This window comes from Ahaetulla prasina, chromosome 12, assembly GCF_028640845.1.
Source record: "Ahaetulla prasina isolate Xishuangbanna chromosome 12, ASM2864084v1, whole genome shotgun sequence".
NCBI lineage: Eukaryota > Metazoa > Chordata > Lepidosauria > Squamata > Colubridae > Ahaetulla > Ahaetulla prasina.
The window spans coordinates 13335156-13354432 of NC_080550.1; the positions used below are offsets into that span (position 1 = coordinate 13335156).

The 19277-nt window shown below is 41.4% G+C and overlaps 1 protein-coding gene across 1 annotated transcript; it reads right to left on the reverse strand.

The window, feature by feature from the left end:
• Positions 1-58: 58 nt before the first annotated feature.
• On the reverse strand, positions 59-18070 carry LOC131184177 (C-signal-like). Its single transcript, XM_058155214.1, has 5 exons — positions 17874-18070; positions 9843-9905; positions 6760-6918; positions 3586-3693; positions 59-1073 (listed from the first exon to the last, which is right to left on the reverse strand). The coding sequence occupies exons 1-5, from the start codon at positions 18027-18029 to the stop codon at positions 960-962; spliced, it is 600 nt and encodes a 199-aa protein (XP_058011197.1). The 5' UTR covers positions 18030-18070; the 3' UTR covers positions 59-959.
• Between the last annotated feature and the right edge of the window lie 1207 nt (positions 18071-19277).

A 19277-nucleotide genomic window follows, 5' to 3' on the forward strand; every position in this document is an offset into this window, starting at 1 on the left:
TTATATTCTTTATACCTAACAGAGGTTCAGTGGTTAGAATGCAGTATTTCAGGCTAAATCACTGCTCACCGTCAGGAATTCGATTCTGACTTGCTCAAGGTTGTCTCAGCTTTCCATCCTTCTGAGGCTGGTAAAATGAGGACCCCGTTTGTTGGGGGCCATATGCTGACATTTGTAACCTGTTTAGAGAGGGCTGTAAAACACTAGGAAGCAGTATACAGTAGAACCTCAGATTATGAACACTTCTGACCATGACCAAATCGGGTTCCGACCAAAAAATTCACAAGATTTTTGAATCTGGTCACAAACACGTACTCGGGTAGTGATCAAATACGGCCACGGCCGATTTTCCCTTCCACACCATTTTTTTTTGTAAGCGCCAAATTTTGGTTAGGTTCGGGTCATGACCAAATCGGGTTACGACCAAAGTTATGGAACAAATTATGGTCGTGACCAGAGGTTCTACCAGAGGTGAAATCCAACAAGTTCTGATGGGTTCTGGAGAACCGGTAGTGGAAATTTTGAGTAGTTCGGAGAACTGGCAAATGCCACCTCTGGCTGGCCCCAGAGTGGGGTGGGAATGGAGATTTTGCATTATCCTTCCCCTGGAGTGGGGTGGAAATGGAGATTTTGCAGTATCCTTCCCTGCCACACCCACCAAGCCATGCCCGCCAAGCCACACCATGCCCGCAGAACCAGTAGTAAGAAAATTTGGATTTCACCACTGGGTTCTACTGTGTAAATCTAAGTGCTAGTGTTATGGCGATACCCCATAACAGATTGAAGATTGGAGTCAGTCTTCCTAACCTCTTCAATATTGGTCAATTTTTAAAAAAAAAAAATCTTCTGAAAGAAGCCGAAAACAAAACTAAGATTTTCATGACATTCAGTGGTTTATTGGCAGCTCTGTTGCTCTTGTTCCATTATGAGTCAATAATATTAAGGGTGAGACCAATGGATCACCAGGGAATTGGGCGACCCAACCAATCCAGAAAGGTCCCGTTGTCCTCTTCACAGAGCTTGGACATCACAGTCACGATGCCTTGCGTGCTCTCTTCCACACTGATTCCCATCTGCCACAAAAAAAGGATCCCATGAGATTTAGAGGCTCAATCCTGCCAAGCCCAGAACCTTCACCTAAGTAGATCAGCAGAATGCATTTGGACCTCTTCAGCGTAAATGTTCAACACTGACAGAGATGGATTTGCATTAAATGGGCCCAGAGGTGAGTTTCAGCAGGTTCTGACCAGTTCTGGAGAATTGGTAGTGGAAATTTTGAGTAGTTCGGGGAACTAGTAAAAATTCTGACTGGCCCGGCCCCCATCTATTCTCTGCCTCCTAAGTCCCAGCTGATTGAGAGGAAATGGGGATTTTGCAGTATCCTTCCCCTGGAGTGGGGAGGAAATGGGGATTTTGCAGTAACCTTCCCCTGGAGTGGGGAGGGAATGGAGATTTTACAGTATCCTTCCCCTGCCACGCCCACCAAGCCACGCCCACCAAGCCACACCCACAGAACCGGTAGTAAAAATTTTGAAACCCACCACTGAATGGGCCCATCTCATTTTGGCTTATAAAGGCTTATGAGCAAAGCCCCTGGGATGAGTGATGACACAAAACATCACAAAAATCCCTGGATTTTTTTTTTCTTTTGTCACAACAGTATACACAAACAGTATAAACAGTATAAACAAACACAAATGTTCTTTCTGCGCCAACTCAGTAAGCTCAAACTGCCCAAGGAGCTGCTGATCCAATTCTACAGAGGAATTATTGAGTCTGTCATTTGCACCTCTATAACTGTCTGGTTCGGTTCTGCAACCCAACAAGAAAGACACAGACTTCAGAGGATAATTAGAACTGCAGAAAAAATAATTGCTACCAACCTGCCTTCCATTGAGGACCTGTATACTGCACGAATCAAGAAGAGGGCCGTGAAAATATTTGCAGATCCCTCGCATCCTGGACATAAACTGTTTCAACTCCTACCCTCAAAACGACGCTATAGAGCACTGCACACCAGAACAACTAGACACAAGAACAGTTTTTCCCCGAAGGCCATCACTCTGCTAAACAAATAATTCCATCAACAACTGTCAAACTATTTACAGAATCTGCACTACTATTAATCTTCTCATAGTTCCTATCACCCATCTCCTTCCACTTATGACTGTATGACTAAAACTTGTTGCTGGCAATCCTTATGATTTATATTGATATATTGATCATCAATTGTGTTGTAAATGTTGTACCTTGATGAACGTATCTTTTCTTTTATGTACACTGAGAGCATATGCACCAAGACAAATTCCTTGTGTGTCCAATCACACTTGGCCAATAAAATTCTATTCCTATTCCTAAACAATTGTCATAGATAAAACAACATGTCTTGAAGAAAATATATAAGTAAAAAAATATGCATCAACTATATTAATTCGATATAATGAAGGGAACAATAGGACAGGAACGGTAGGCACTATTGTACTCTTATTTTATAAATTTATTTATAAAATAAATTTATTTATAAAATAAATTTTATAAATTTTATAAATTTATTTTATAAATTTATTTTATTTATTTATTTTATAAATAAATTTATTTAGATTTATTTATTTTATCAATTTATTTTATAAATTGGGTTCGTTAAATTCAGTTAGCCACTGGTGAGCACTCCTTGCAAGTGTATTACTTCAAAATTACTTCTAATACTTGCGAAGAACTCCTCTTGTTTGCTTTAATATGTGAATCCTTCCCCTGTTATGATTTCCAAAATAAGTGGGTTAATTCTGCACTGAATCTGACAAATGGGATGGACTGAGTCCAGTGGTTGTATTCGGCAGGATCTGGCCAGTTCTGGAGAACGGTAGCAGAAATTTTGAGTAGCTCGGAGAACTGGTAAATACCACCTCTGACTGGCCCAGCCCCCATCTATTCTCTGCCTCCCAAGTCCCAGCTGATCGGGAGGAAATGGGGATTTTGCAGTATCCTTCCCCTGAAGTGGGGAGGGAATGGAGATTTTACAGTATCCTTCCCCTGGAGTGGGGTGGGAATGGGGATTTTACAATATCCTTCCCCTGCCAAGCCCACCAAGCCATGCCACACCCACCAAGCCACACCCACAGAACCGGTAATAATTTTTTTTGAATCCCATCACTAACTGACTCCTTGTCATTTCATATACAGTATAAGCACCTGATTTCCTGCTCTGTACATAGACACAATCACCAGTAGCTCAAAGTGGAAGAAATTCAAAGCGGGGAGGCTGAGATTTAGCAGGTTTCCTTTTAAGAGAAAATGGATTTTAACTTTCGGGGGAGGCAACATTGTTCAGTTTATTCTTTTTAAACTCCCATTCCTTGTCTTTAACCTAGTTCAATGTTCTAACAGAAATATTTGATGTATCTATTTTTACACCAGCACATTAGTTTATCAAACAAAGCATTAACAAGTCAAATAACCAGAATACTAAAACTTTCACAGATTCATATTAACTCACTCATATGTTTTTGAAGGTGTCTGTCTATGTGGCTCGATGGCTGTCTGAATACATAGGAATGTGTTATATCTTTTCCCACATCAAACACTTACAGTTATCTTTTGAGAAGTTTTGACTAAACCAGGATGTATGGCGACACTCATAATCCCATCGGCTGAATATTCAAGGGACTGGCATTTGGTGAGCATGTTTAGAGCAGCCTGCATGGGTTAAAAAAAAAGAATTATTATTAGTAGGGACAAAATGCATTGAAGAGAAAAAAGAAGAAAAGGGTGAAAATTGTGCTCAAGAAGATATTGTATAGCTACTTATTGAATACTTATTGTGCACGGTCACTCGTGCTCTCGTCACTTCCCGCCTGGACTATTGTAACGCTCTCTACATGGAGCTCCCCTTGAAGGGCACCCGGAGGCTCCAACTGGTCCAGAATGCGGCTGCGCGGGTTATAGAGAGAGCCACTCGTGGCTCCCATATAACACCTCTCCTGCGCAGGCTGCACTGGTTGCCGGTGGTCTTCCGGGTGCAATTCAAGATGTTAGTGACCACCTTCAAAGCACTCCATGGCTTAGGACCGAGTTATCTACGGGACCGCCTGCTGCCACCGATAGCCTCCCATCGACCTGTGCGCTCCCACAGGGAGGGTCTCCTTAGGGTACCGTCAGCCAAACAATGTCGGCTGGCGACCCCCCAGGGGGAGAGCTCTGGAATGAGCTTCCTCCGGGGTTACGATCACTCCCCGACCTCCGGGCCTTCCGACGCAAGCTCAAGACCCTCTTGTTTCAGCGCGCAGGGTTGGCCTTATTGTGTTAGGGTTTTTAATTGGGATTTTATTATCGTTTTTAATAGTTTTAATGTGAGCCAAAATTTAATTAGATTTTTATAGTGTTTTTAATTTTTATTATGAATATTGTTTTATATTTGGCTGTAAACCGCCCTGAGTCCTTCAGGAGAAGGGCGGTATAGAAATTTAATAAAATAATTAAATAATTAAAATGGAAGAGCAAAAAATGATAAAAAAAGACATAGATTTGAAACCAGAAATATTTCTGCTGTGGACACTACCAGAACAGTATAATAAAGGGAATACATATTTAATTCTGCATGTAGTAACGGCAGCAAGATATAGTGTTTGCACAACAATGTAAAAACGATAAGGTCCTGACAGATGAAAGTGTAATAAAAAAATATTAGAATGTGCTGAGATGGATAGATTGACACTTAAGATAAAAGAAAAGGAAGAAACAGAATACTTTTCGTCATGGGATATATTTTACCAATGGTTAACTAACAAAAACAGAGGTTAAAATTTAAGAAGAATTCAAAGAGATAATAAAAATTTGTAAGAGGGACAAACTAAATTAATATGTTTATTAAGATTACTAGTAGGATTATGGTTACTGCTGTACCCTTTACTTAAAATTAATTATGCCCAGACAACACGCTGTTCAGATAGACATGGAATTTTTTATGTTCTTAATGAAAAAAATGTACCAATAAAACATATATTCAAAAGAAGAAGAAGATACTGTATATGAACTATTACGTGTGGCAGGAAAGGCCTATTTTTTTTTTTATTTGCATTTATATCCCGCCCTTCTCCGAAGACTCAGGGTGGCTTACACTATGTCAAGCAATAGTCTTCATCCATTTGTATATTATATACAAAGTCAACTTTTATTGCCCCCAACAATCTGGGTCCTCATTTTACCTACCTTATAAAGGATGGAAGGCTGAGTCAACCTTGGGCCTGGTGGGACTTGAACCTGCAGTAATTGCAAGCAGCTGTGATAATAACAGACTGTCTTACCAGCCTGAGCCACCAGAGGCCCTATGAAGGTAAACAAGGGAGGTAAAGAAATCCCTGTGGGTTTTACTCCACTAGTTGTGTCCCACTCTAGGGAATGGTGCTCATCTCTGTTTCAAGACCTTGAGCCAGCGCTGTCCGAAGACATTTCTGTGATCATGTGGCTAGCGTGACATCACAGAGTGCTGTTACTTTCCCACTGAAGTGGTACCTATTTATCTACTCGCATTCTCATGCTTTCAAACTGCTAGGTTGCTAGGAGGAGAGGACAGGCTCTCGGCTTGTTGTGTGACACTTGGGTCTCAAACCTGAGCTACCTGCTTTCAGGCTGACAAGCCCAGTGTCTTAACCACTGAACTACTGCACTTCCATAGGAAAGCCTAGGAGACACACCAGAATTGAACTAAAACCTTTCTTGAGGACACAGAAGTGAAGAAACGTGTATTTTAATCATTCTACATCTCATCCACGTGAAAATGTGTTTCAGGGTCTTTTTAATAACCTGGCTGGCCTGCCAAAAAAATATCTCATGAAATAGGGGTTGTTGGGGTTTTTTTTGCAAATAAGAAGTATTTGTATCTCCCCAAGGCAATAGTAATAGTAAAAGCAATAGACGCGGTGGCTTAATGGATAAGACGCTGAGCTTGTCGATCAAAAGGTCGGTGGTTCAGCGGTTCGAATCCCTAGTGCCGGGTAACAGGGTGAGCTCCTGTTACTTGTCCCAGCTTCTGCCAACCTAGCAGTTCGAAAGCACATAAAAAATGCAAGTAGAAAAATAGGGACCACCTTTGGTGGGAAGGTAACAGCGTTCCATGCGCCTTTGGCATTAAGTCATGCCAGCCACATGACCACGGAGACGTCGTCGGACAGCGCTGGCTCTTCGGCTTTGAAACAGAGATGAGCACCGCCCCCTAGAGTCAGGAACGACTAGCACATATGTGCGAGGGGAACCTTTACCTTTACTTTTAACGCAATAGTTGCCACCAATATTAGTTTTATTCTTCTTTCCTGATGATTTTTTTTCCCACTCTTACAAAATGAATATAAATGGAAAAGATTTTCGTAGAACGAAAGTGTGCAAAGAAAACCCATTCAGCTTATTTTTTTCCCCTTAATTTCACTCCTTACATTAGAGTTAATTTTTTTCTCAAAGGTAAATTAAAGTCTCTTTAAAAAAAACAGTTTGAATTTAGACAAAGTTCCCCTGAGGAAGAGCTCAAAAGTACAAGGGAACACTTTCCCCCAAGAACTCTGCCCCAGTTCAAACTCTGGGAACGGCATTTGTAGAAGAGCAAAGACGACAGCAGTAAAGCAACATTGCTGATCCAGAGTGGACACCACCCAGTTGCCAAACAATGATGCATCTCAAAAAAACCACAGAGACATGGACAGATACGCTCAGGCATGAAAAGGGAGGTCCCACCATCTGCAGGCAGCTCCACATGGAAGACTCACAAGGTACCTTAGAGCAGCGGTATCCAATTACTTTAGCTTGGTCCCAATAACCTATACGTTCAATTGAGCCTCCAATGCTGGACATATTGATGATGGCCGCCTTGCTACTGCTCAGCACTTGACATGGGCTTCTCTGGGCTGCCTTCTTCAGCAGGGGTAGGAATGCCTTGTAGAGAGAAGAAAAGAGAAAATGAGCTGCAATCATGTCTACGGAAAGTAACTGTCCAATGGCAGGGAAAGATCTTTTGCCTTCTTCTCCTTTAGTTCATTAGGATGACCAAGAGTGTAGCTTTATTGAAAGAGCCATTTAGCCCAGGAGAAGCAAAGTCAGTTCTGGGATTTTCCCGCGAAAACGCATATAGGTAAAACCCCTTTTTCTCCCTCTAGGCCACGCACAGTTCATAGTTCAATTAATTAAATTCAGTTCTGTTGTTTTTGGAAAAACTGTCTGCACCGGTCAAACATTCTTTATAACTTGACCTTGGTGGATAATGTCTCGCCAGCAATATGCATTCCATAGCCTCCTCCCGCCCTTAGGAATTCACCACCCTCCTTCCATCAGGTTTACACTTACCCTGACCTGAGGATACCCAGGAAAACTGCTATAACCCAAGACTCCCTAAAAGGGAGCATCTACCCCTCATGCACCAACCTTCTCCCAAATCAATGTACAATTTCTCCTTCTTTTTCTTGACCATTTCAGTATTATCCTGCTCCCCAGTAATACTGAATTCAACGGCTCAATCGTTTTTGTTTGAATCAATCAATCTTTGTTACATTGAAATATATTTGTTCATACACACACACACACACACCCTGCAACACAGACTAATCTGAGCACAACCAAGCCCCCACCCAAACAGGACACACCCCCAGCCAATCAGAGCACACAAAAAAACCCCAGCCAATCAGAGCACAGCCAAGCTCCCACCCAATCAGTTCAAACCCCCACTAGCAGTTAAAAAGAAGAAACAGCTGTGATATATATATATATATATATATATATACATATATATATATATATATATATATATATATATATATATATATATATATATATATTTGTTTTCTGAGGTTTTCACGGGTGTTTGTATATAGGTCTTTGGTTGTTCGGGTTTTCTCCCGTGTAAAATTGGAAGTGTCTTGGCGACGTTTCGACGAAGTCTCATTCGTCATCTTCAGGCTTCAGCTTCGTGCTTCTGGGAGCAATGTGTGATCTCTCTCTCTCTCTCTCTATATATATATATATATATATACATATACCGTATATACTCGAGTATAAGCCGAGTTTTTCCTCACCTCTTTTGCGCTGAAAGCGTCCGCTTATACTAGTATCTACGGCTTATACTCGAGTTTTTTTCTTCTTTTTCACATTTTACGGACGGAAGCCCTGCGGTGCAGTGAGAGGGCGGGCGGGAGCCGCCAGCCTTCTCAGCTGAGGGAGGGAGGGTTTCAACCGTAGGTGCCTCATTTCCACCCTCGGCTTATACTGAGTCCCCAGTTTACCCCAGTTTTTGGGGTAAAATTGGGGACCTCGGCTTATACTCGGATCGGCTTATATTCGTATATATACATACATATATATATATATATATATATATATATATATATATATATATATATATATATATATATATATATATATATATATATGTCTTTGGTTGTTCGGTTTTCTCCCGTGTAAAATTGGAAGTGTCTTGGCGACGTTTCGACGAAGTCTCATTCGTCATCTTCAGGCTTCAGCTTCGTGCTTCTGGGAGCAATGTGTGATCTCTCTCTCTCTCTCTCTATATATATATATATATATATACATATATATATATATATATATATATATATATATATATATATGTCTCTCCCGTGTAAAATTGGAAGTGTCTTGGCGACGTTTGACGAAGTCTCATTCGTCATCTTCAGGCTTCAGCTTCGTGCTTCTGGGAGCAATGCTCCCAGAAGCACGAAGCTGAAGCCTGAAGATGACGAATGAGACTTCGTCGAAACGTCGCCAAGACACTTCCAATTTTACACGGGAGAAAACCCGAACAACCAAAGACCTATATACAAACACCCGTGAAAACCTCAGAAAACAAATATATATATATATATATATATATATATATATATATATATATATATATATATATATATATATATATATATATATATATATATATATATATATATATATATATATATATATATATACACACACATATATATATATATATATATATATACATACATATATATATATATATATATATATATATATATATATATATATATATATATATATATATATATATATATATATATAGAGAGAGAGAGAGAGAGAGAGAGAGAGAGAGAGAGAGAGAGAGAGAGAGAGAGCGAGCTCATCTTCTGGAACCCGCATTGCATATCGGACATTAATACAATTGAGCGCGTCCAGAAATATTTCACTAGAAGAGTCCTCCACTCCTCTGCTCGCAACAAAATACCTTATGCCACCGGACTTGAAATTCTGGGTTTCAAAAATTTAGAACTATGCCACCTTCGGTCTGACCTAAGCATAGCTTATAAAATCCTCTGCTACAATGTCCTACCTGTCAATGACTACTTCAGCTTCAGCCACAACAATACACAAGCAAATAATACATACAAACTTAAAGTGAACCGCTCCAAATTCGATTGCAGAAAATATGACTTCAGCAACAGAGTGGTCAGTGCCTGGAATGCAGTACCTGACTGTGGTTACATCCATAAACCCCCATAAATTTAACCTTAGACTGTCTACTATTGACCTCACCCCATTCCTAAGAGGTCTGTAAGGGGTGTGCATAAGAGTACCAGCGTGCCTACCATCCCTGTCCTAATGTTCCCTTTAATTGTATTCACTTTATGTATTCAATTCATGCTTATATATGTTATCTAATATGTACTCAACAAAATTAATAAATAAAATAAAATAAATAAATAAACGAACCTGACTCATTAGCAGTGGGCCAATTGTATTGACAGAATAAACTCCTATCATATCCTTCACATTTTCTTTTTGCAGATTATTGTGGACCCAAAAACCAGCGTTGTTATACAAGATGGTCAGCCCACCTTCTCCAGTATACTGTTCCACTTCTTTCCGAGCCGCTTGGATGCTTTCAAGATTAGTAACGTCTAAGGAAAAAGCAATTTTATTTATACGTCAGCAACATGGAGTTTCAGAATTGCAAGGGAAGAGTTAACTGAAACCACAGGTCTTTGTGTCCCTTTGTGCAATTAACCATCTTATGGAATACCAGCCAGACAGCTTCATCCCCAGGAGATGAGGGCCTGGAGAGTATCAGCAGGTATTGTTGTGGTCCATCAGCAGCCTACAGAGCTGGCAATGGAGTTGGACAGCGATGAGGCTGACGTGAGGCCAGGGCCATCGGGAAGTGAGGTGCGGACTCCAGAGCCTCCAGAGACTGATAGTAGTGAGGCAGAGGAACAGGAGGAGCCTGTTCCTAATGCACGCATGAGAAGAGCTGCCAGAAGGCAAGAGCAGCTAAAGCAAAGAGGACAACTCGGGAGTAGGGCCAAGAGATGATTGGCCCCTTCCATAAGGCTTAAAACAGACCAGCTGTGAAACAGTGTTTCAGCTTTGCCGGAAAGCAACGGTGTAGCTGCATCTTCTGCTCTGTCTTCTGCTTCGTGTACGTCTTTGTTTTTGTGGCTTCTGGACGTTTGCCAGGAAGGGCCTTTGGTAGTTTGCCTAATTGGACCAAGGTTTGTTAGATAACTGAGGAATTTGTGTTGGGAGGCGTTTGTTTTACTTTGAGTTGAATGTCGCTGGGAATGAAAATATTTGCAGATCCCTTGCATCCTGGACATAAACTGTTTCAACTCCTACCCTCAAAACGACGCTATAGAGCACTGCACATCAGAACAACTAGACACAAGAACAGTTTTTTCCCGAAGGCCATCACTCTGCTAAACAAATAATTCCCTCAACACTGTCAGACTATTTACTGAATCTGCACTACTATTAATCGTTTCATAGTTCCCATCACCAATCTCTTTCCACTTATGACTATATGACTATAACTTGTTGCTGGCAATCCTTATGATTTATATTGATATATTGACCATCAATTGTGTTGTAAATGTTGTACCTTGATGAACGTATCTTTTCTTTTATGTACACTGAGAACATATGCACCAAGACAAATTCCTTGTGTGTCCAATCACACTTGGCCAATAAAATTCTATTCTATAAAATTCTATTCTATGAAGTAATTCCCAGCTGTTCGAATAAAGTTTGTTTTTTCACGGACTAAGTTTATTACTACCTACTTGGGCCTGGGTCACAACAGATATATAGGAAGGCATAACATAAAAGCAAGAACTTTTATGATCGCACAAGTTGACTTAGTCAGTCGGCTCTGAACTGACTCCCACTTAGGACTAAAGTCAGTTCAACTCAGCCGGTGTAGGAGATGACCATGCCGAACCCAAGGCACGGGTCAAACTCATCATCCGACATGAATTCCTTCATGCCCACAAGAGATCAATCCAGCCCACCTTGAATTTTTGTGACTCTTATCTATAGCCAATTGGATTGGGCTGTTAATAGTTCAGATTCTTGTAGAGAGCTTAAGTTTGCAATAAATCTCTATATCCATTTGAACTGCCTGATTTCCTTGGTGCTTGACAGACGATCTTTGCACATTATACCAAAGGTGGTATTCAGCAGGTTCTGGAGAACCGGTAGCGGAAATTTTGAGGAATTCGGCGAACTGGTAAACACCACCTCTGACTGGCCCTGCCCCCTTCTATTCTCTGTCTCCCAAGTCCCAGCTGATCCGGAGGAAATGGGGATTTTGCAGTTTCCTTCCCCTGTAATTGGGGAGGGAATGGAGATTTTACAGTATCCTTCCCCTGCTATGCCCACCAAGCCATGCCCACCAAGCCACACCACGCCCACAGAACTGGTAGTAAAAAATTTTTTAATCCCACCACTGCATTTTACCCAAGGCTGCATAATCAAAACCTACTGTATAAACTCACAGCTGTTTCTATAACACTCAAGACCAACAATTGAGTCAATTGCATTGAGACAGGCAACTGCTGAAATTAAATCAGTAATCAAAATACAAAGATACACATGATATCGTCCTGAGCTCTTTGAACTAATATAAAGTTTGCCTGATACATAATCAAGGGCAATTCATCAGGGCTGAAAAGAGATTCTATCGGTTTATGGACTCTCAGAACAGTTGGGAATTTAGTTCTGGGAGCTGAAGTTCACATATCTTAAAGCTGCTAATTTTGACAAACAATGCTATGTATAGTCTCCTTCCCTTCTCAAAGCAGAGAGATGCAGATGTTACCTTATGTCAGGTGCCCATGAATGGAGCTTTTAGCTGATTGCCAACCTCTTGGAAGGGGGAGCAGTTTGTCTATTTTTAACTGAGATGTTGTGGTCCGCCAGCAGTCTGAAGAGCTGGCAGCGGAGTCGGACAGTGATGAGGCTGAGGAAGAACATGGGCCAGTTCTGGAGGCTGGGGAAGGCCCGGATGAGGGCTCTGCGTCGGAGGCAGAAATGGGACCAAGGTCATCTGGGCTCTTTGTCAGAAAACAACGTTGATAGACTTGCTGCATCTTGTCTTGCTGCATTTATTTCTTGTCAATGTCTTCTGCTTCTGAATTTTTGCCAAGAAAAGCCTTTGGCAGTTTGCCTAATTAGACCAAGGTTGATGATAAGACTGAAGAATTGCGTTATGAAGAATTTGTTTTGATTTAGTGTGGACTATGCTGAGAATGAGTTAATTCTCAGCTGTTCTAATAAAGTCTGTTTGTTTTTGTACTGATTGCATCTACTACTACCTGCTTGGGTCTGGTCACAACATGAGGGTCACACAACACTCTATCCCAACTCAAACCCAGCCAGAACCAACGACAACTAAATTTATTGATTAATCATCTGACCATGTCTATATGTGTGGTGTCTTTCAACACCAAAGTTGCAGAACACCCTGGAGCCACAGATTCCTATCATGATACATATTTATTCAAAACATTCTATCTGGAAAGCTGTTCTTACATGTGGAGGCATGTAAGTTTCTGTACATTCTTTTTTCCGGGGGAAATGGATTTACAGGAGCACAACCAATGATGTTACATCTTTGGTTAGTTCCAAGAATAACTTTGAAATAGTAGCTCTGGACATTCCTGTATTACCAAATTTGCTCCATTTTCACATGGCCCTTGAAACTTACCTAATTGCAACACCACCAGATTTGGATGTTTGCAAGCCAACTCTCTTACCACCTGGAGAAAAAGGAGATCATAGATTTTTCTGTGAGTTAACATTCACAGATAATGATGTGAGCTGGATGCCAAAGAAGACAATCTCAGAAGCAGGAATGGTGTGCGATTTCTGCTTCATTAGATGTGCAACATCTCTGAACGAACATAACAAAACTTAAGGAACTAAATATAAGGCTTAATTCAATTTAGGACCTTAACAACTTAATTAACAACTTAGAAGTTGTTAATGCCTGGAATGCACTACCAGACTCCGTGGTCTCATCCCCAAATCCCCAAAATTTTAACCTAAGACTGGCTACTCTTGACCTCACCCCATTCCTAAGAGGTCTGTAAGGGGCGTGCATAAGAGCACCAGCGTGCCTACCATCCCTGTCCTAATGTCCTAATGAATACCTTTAATTGTATTCACTTTATGTATTCAATTCATGCTTATATATGTTATCTAATATGTACTCAACAAAATTAATAAATAAAATAAAATAAATAAATAAACGAACCTGACTCATTAGCAGTGGGCCAATTGTATTGACAGAATAAACTCCTATCATATCCTTCACATTTTCTTTTTGCAGATTATTGTGGACCCAAAAACCAGCGTTGTTATACAAGATGGTCAGCCCACCTTCTCCAGTATACTGTTCCACTTCTTTCCGAGCCGCTTGGATGCTTTCAAGATTAGTAACGTCTAAGGAAAAAGCAATTTTATTTATACGTCAGCAACATGGAGTTTCAGAATTGCAAGGGAAGAGTTAACTGAAACCACAGGTCTTTGTGTCCCTTTGTGCAATTAACCATCTTATGGAATACCAGCCAGACAGCTTCATCCCCAGGAGATGAGGGCCTGGAGAGTATCAGCAGGTATTGTTGTGGTCCATCAGCAGCCTACAGAGCTGGCAATGGAGTTGGACAGCGATGAGGCTGAGGTGAGGCCAGGGCCATCGGGAAGTGAGGTGCGGACTCCAGAGCCTCCAGAGACTGATAGTAGTGAGGCAGAGGAACAGGAGGAGCCTGTTCCTAATGCACGCATGAGAAGAGCTGCCAGAAGGCAAGAGCAGCTAAAGCAAAGAGGACAACTCGGGAGTAGGGCCAAGAGATGATTGGCCCCTTCCATAAGGCTTAAAACAGACCAGCTGTGAAACAGTGTTTCAGCTTTGCCGGAAAGCAACGGTGTAGCTGCATCTTCTGCTCTGTCTTCTGCTTCGTGTACGTCTTTGTTTTTGTGGCTTCTGGACGTTTGCCAGGAAGGGCCTTTGGTAGTTTGCCTAATTGGACCAAGGTTTGTTAGATAACTGAGGAATTTGTGTTGGGAGGCGTTTGTTTTACTTTGAGTTGAATGTCGCTGGGAATGAAAATATTTGCAGATCCCTTGCATCCTGGACATAAACTGTTTCAACTCCTACCCTCAAAACGACGCTATAGAGCACTGCACATCAGAACAACTAGACACAAGAACAGTTTTTTCCCGAAGGCCATCACTCTGCTAAACAAATAATTCCCTCAACACTGTCAGACTATTTACTGAATCTGCACTACTATTAATCGTTTCATAGTTCCCATCACCAATCTCTTTCCACTTATGACTATATGACTATAACTTGTTGCTGGCAATCCTTATGATTTATATTGATATATTGACCATCAATTGTGTTGTAAATGTTGTACCTTGATGAACGTATCTTTTCTTTTATGTACACTGAGAACATATGCACCAAGACAAATTCCTTGTGTGTCCAATCACACTTGGCCAATAAAATTCTATTCTATAAAATTCTATTCTATGAAGTAATTCCCAGCTGTTCGAATAAAGTTTGTTTTTTCACGGACTAAGTTTATTACTACCTACTTGGGCCTGGGTCACAACAGATATATAGGAAGGCATAACATAAAAGCAAGAACTTTTATGATCGCACAAGTTGACTTAGTCAGTCGGCTCTGAACTGACTCCCACTTAGGACTAAAGTCAGTTCAACTCAGCCGGTGTAGGAGATGACCATGCCGAACCCAAGGCACGGGTCAAACTCATCATCCGACATGAATTCCTTCATGCCCACAAGAGATCAATCCAGCCCATCTTGAATTTTTGTGACTCTTATCTATAGCCAATTGGATTGGGCTGTTAATAGTTCAGATTCTTGTAGAGAGCTTAAGTTTGCAATAAATTCTCTATATCCATTTGAACTGCCTGATTTCCCTCGTGCTTGACAGACGATCTTTGCACATTATACCAAAGGTGGTATTCAGCAGGTTCTGGAGAACCAGTAGCGGAAATTTTGAGGAATTCGGAGAACTGGTAAACACCACCTCTGACTGGCCCTGCCCCCTTCTATTCTCTGTCTCCCAAGTCCCAGCTGATTGGGAGGAAATGGGGATTTTGCAGTTTCCTTCCCCTGTAATTGGGGAGGGAATGGAGATTTTACAGTATCCTTCCCTTGCTATGCCCACCAAGCCATGCCCACCAAGCCACACCACGCCCACAGAACTGGTAGTAAAAAAAATTTTAATCCCACCACTGCATTTTACCCAAGGCTGCATAATCAAAACCTACTGTATAAACTCACAGCTGTTTCTATAACACTCAAGACCAACAATTGAGTCAATTGCATTGAGACAGGCAACTGCTGAAATTAAATCAGTAATCAAAATACAAAGATACACATGATATCGTCCTGAGCTCTTTGAACTAATATAAAGTTTGCCTGATACATAATCAAGGGCAATTCATCAGGGCTGAAAAGAGATTCTATCGGTTTATGGACTCTCAGAACAGTTGGGAATTTAGTTCTGGGAGCTGAAGTTCACATATCTTAAAGCTGCTAATTTTGACAAACAATGCTATGTATAGTCTCCTTCCCTTCTCAAAGCAGAGAGATGCAGATGTTACCTTATGTCAGGTGCCCATGAATGGAGCTTTTAGCTGATTGCCAACCTCTTGGAAGGGGGAGCAGTTTGTCTATTTTTAACTGAGATGTTGTGGTCCGCCAGCAGTCTGAAGAGCTGGCAGCGGAGTCGGACAGTGATGAGGCTGAGGAAGAACATGGGCCAGTTCTGGAGGCTGGGGAAGGCCCGGATGAGGGCTCTGTCGGAGGCAGAAATGGGACCAAGGTCATCTGGGCTCTTTGTCAGAAAACAACGTTGATAGACTTGCTGCATCTTGTCTTGCTGCATTTATTTCTTGTCAATGTCTTCTGCTTCTGAATTTTTGCCAAGAAAAGCCTTTGGCAGTTTGCCTAATTAGACCAAGGTTGATGATAAGACTGAAGAATTGCATTATGAAGAATTTGTTTTGATTTAGTGTGGACTATGCTGAGAATGAGTTAATTCTCAGCTGTTCTAATAAAGTCTGTTTGTTTTTGTACTGATTGCATCTACTACTACCTGCTTGGGTCTGGTCACAACATGAGGGTCACACAACACTCTATCCCAACTCAAACCCAGCCAGAACCAACGACAACTAAATTTATTGATTAATCATCTGACCATGTCTATATGTGTGGTGTCTTTCAACACCAAAGTTGCAGAACACCCTGGAGCCACAGATTCCTATCATGATACATATTTATTCAAAACATTCTATCTGGAAAGCTGTTCTTACATGTGGAGGCATGTAAGTTTCTGTACATTCTTTTTTCCGGGGGAAATGGATTTACAGGAGCACAACCAATGATGTTACATCTTTGGTTAGTTCCAAGAATAACTTTGAAATAGTAGCTCTGGACATTCCTGTATTACCAAATTTGCTCCATTTTCACATGGCCCTTGAAACTTACCTAATTGCAACACCACCAGATTTGGATGTTTGCAAGCCAACTCTCTTACCACCTGGAGAAAAAGGAGATCATAGATTTTTCTGTGAGTTAACATTCACAGATAATGATGTGAGCTGGATGCCAAAGAAGACAATCTCAGAAGCAGGAATGGTGTGCGATTTCTGCTTCATTAGATGTGCAACATCTCTGAACGAACATAACAAAACTTAAGGAACTAAATATAAGGCTTAATTCAATTTAGGACCTTAACAACTTAATTAACAACTTAGAAGTTGTTAATGCCTGGAATGCACTACCAGACTCTGTGGTCTCATCCCCAAACCCCCAAAAGTTTAACCGAAGACTGTCTACTGTTGACCTCACCCCATTCCTAAGAGGTCTGTAAGGGGCGTGCACAGGAACACCAGTGTGCCTACCGTCCCTGTCCTAATGTTCCCTTTAATTGTATTCCTTTTATGTATTCAATTCATGCTTATACTTACATTATTATCTAATATGTACTTGACAAAATAAATAAATAAATAAAATAGTCCATTCAACTTATCCCAACTATGGATTGTTCCCCGCAAAACTGCCTACATTCTACTGCAGGTTCAAAGCTTTTTAAGTGGAGCCCCTCACTGTTAAGTTTTAAGTCTGTCCAGCAACATCATTGCTGAAGGTAAACAAAGCTAATTAACGTAGGAAGCCATTTTGTTCACGTTTTGGTTTCAATATAGTTTTAAATCTTGGTGAATCTACAGCTTTGCTGGCTGGGGAATTCTGGGAGTTGAAGTCCGCCAGGCTTAAAGGTGCCAAGGTTGGAGACCCCTGGACTAGAAGACCTCCAAGGTCCCCTCCAACTCTGTTATTCTATATACTGCTTCTATAAATAGAATGAACTCAAAGTGTATTTTGCTTAGAATTTCCTTGCTGCAAAAAAGAATAGAATTGGTGTGTCATTGTATGGGGGTGGCAATATTCCTGGAGGGCTCAGAATGCAAGCTTGACAATCAGCCTTAATTCAACTTCAGCCTCAGTTCTATATCTGAACCACTATTTCCATCCTGTGATAACTCATTCTTACCTTGGTTTCTTCTCCTTCCAGGTCAAGGGTTGTAGCAAAGACCCATTCGGGTGGAGAAGGCAGCTCCAGAAACCTCTTCACCAGACCCAGACCGATCCCTCGATCCGATCCTGTCACCAGAATGCTGAAAACGGAGAAATCCACTGACTTTGCCATCTCTTCAAGGGCTTGCAGCTTCTGCTTCCAACTTGCTGAAAGGTGTGTTTCAAATGCCTCTTCTCTCAATGGGAGGTAACGTTATAAGGGACAGCCAACACCCAGCCTCTGAAAAGGTTTTATTTATTTATTATTATAAAGAAAACTTTGTTTGCTAACAACTCCCAGTGACTCTGGCTGGCTCACTACAACTTTACTTAGTTATTACAGAAAACAGCACTGCTTACAATAACCTCAAGGAACATTCAGGAAGGTAAACTACTGCCCTGAAGGATTTGTGTATGATTTAATAGCATCCTCTACTGTAAAATACTTTATAGACCAGTGCAGTGGTGGGTTTCAAATTTTTTTACTACTGGTTCTGTGGGTGTGGCTTGGTGGGTGTGGCAGGGGAAGGATACTCTAAAATCTCCATTCCCACTCCACTCCAGGGGAAGGATACTATAAAATCCCCATTCTGTCCCCACTCCAGGGAAAGGATACTGCAAAATCCCCATTTCCTCCCGATCAGCTGGGACTCGGGAGGCAGAGAATAGAAGGGGGCGAGACCATTCAGAATTTTTACTACCGGTTTTCCAAACTACTCAAAATTTCCGCTACCGGTTTCCCCAGAACTAGTCAGAACCTGCTGAAACCCACCTCTGGACCAGTGATGGCGAACTTTTTAGGCACAGAGTGCCCAAACTGCGCACACTCGCGTGCACAAATTGAAAAGTGTGGATACACAGACACATGGACGTGCAAACATTTATTTATTATTTATTAAATTTCTATACTGCCCTTCTCCCGAAGGACTCAGGGCGGTTTACAGCCAACATAAAACAGTATTTATAAATAAAATTAAAGACAATATAAAAATCTAATTCAAATTGGCTAGCACCTATTAAAATTATTCAAAGAACAATAATAAAACCCCACTTAAAACAGTAGCACATTAGGCCAACCCTGCGCAATGAAATAAAAAAGTCTTGAGCTCGCAATGGAGGGTCCGGAGGTCGGGGAGTAATCGTAACCCCAGAGGAAGCTCATTCCAGAGGGTGGGTGCCCCCACAGAGAAGGCTCTCCCTCTGGGGGTCGCCAGCTGGCATTGTTTGGCTGGCGGCACCCTGAGGAGATCCTCTCTGTGGGAGGGCACTGGTCAATGGGAGGCTATCGGTGGCAGCAGGCGGTCCCGTAAATAGCCCGGTCCTGTGCCATGGAGCACTCTAAAGGTGGTTACCAACACCTTGAATTGCACCCGGAAGACCA

Coding starts and splice junctions, on each gene's coding strand:
- LOC131184177 (XM_058155214.1), bottom strand. CDS start 18,029: ATGGCAAAGTCAGTGGATTTCTCCGTTTTCAGCATTCTGGTGACAGGA. Junction 9,906..17,873: donor TGGAAGGAGAAGAAACCAAG/GTAAGAATGAGT, acceptor CTTTTTCCTTAG/ACGTTACTAATCTTGAAAGC. Junction 1,074..3,585: donor AAACTTCTCAAAAGATAACT/GTAAGTGTTTGA, acceptor TTTTTGTGGCAG/ATGGGAATCAGTGTGGAAGA.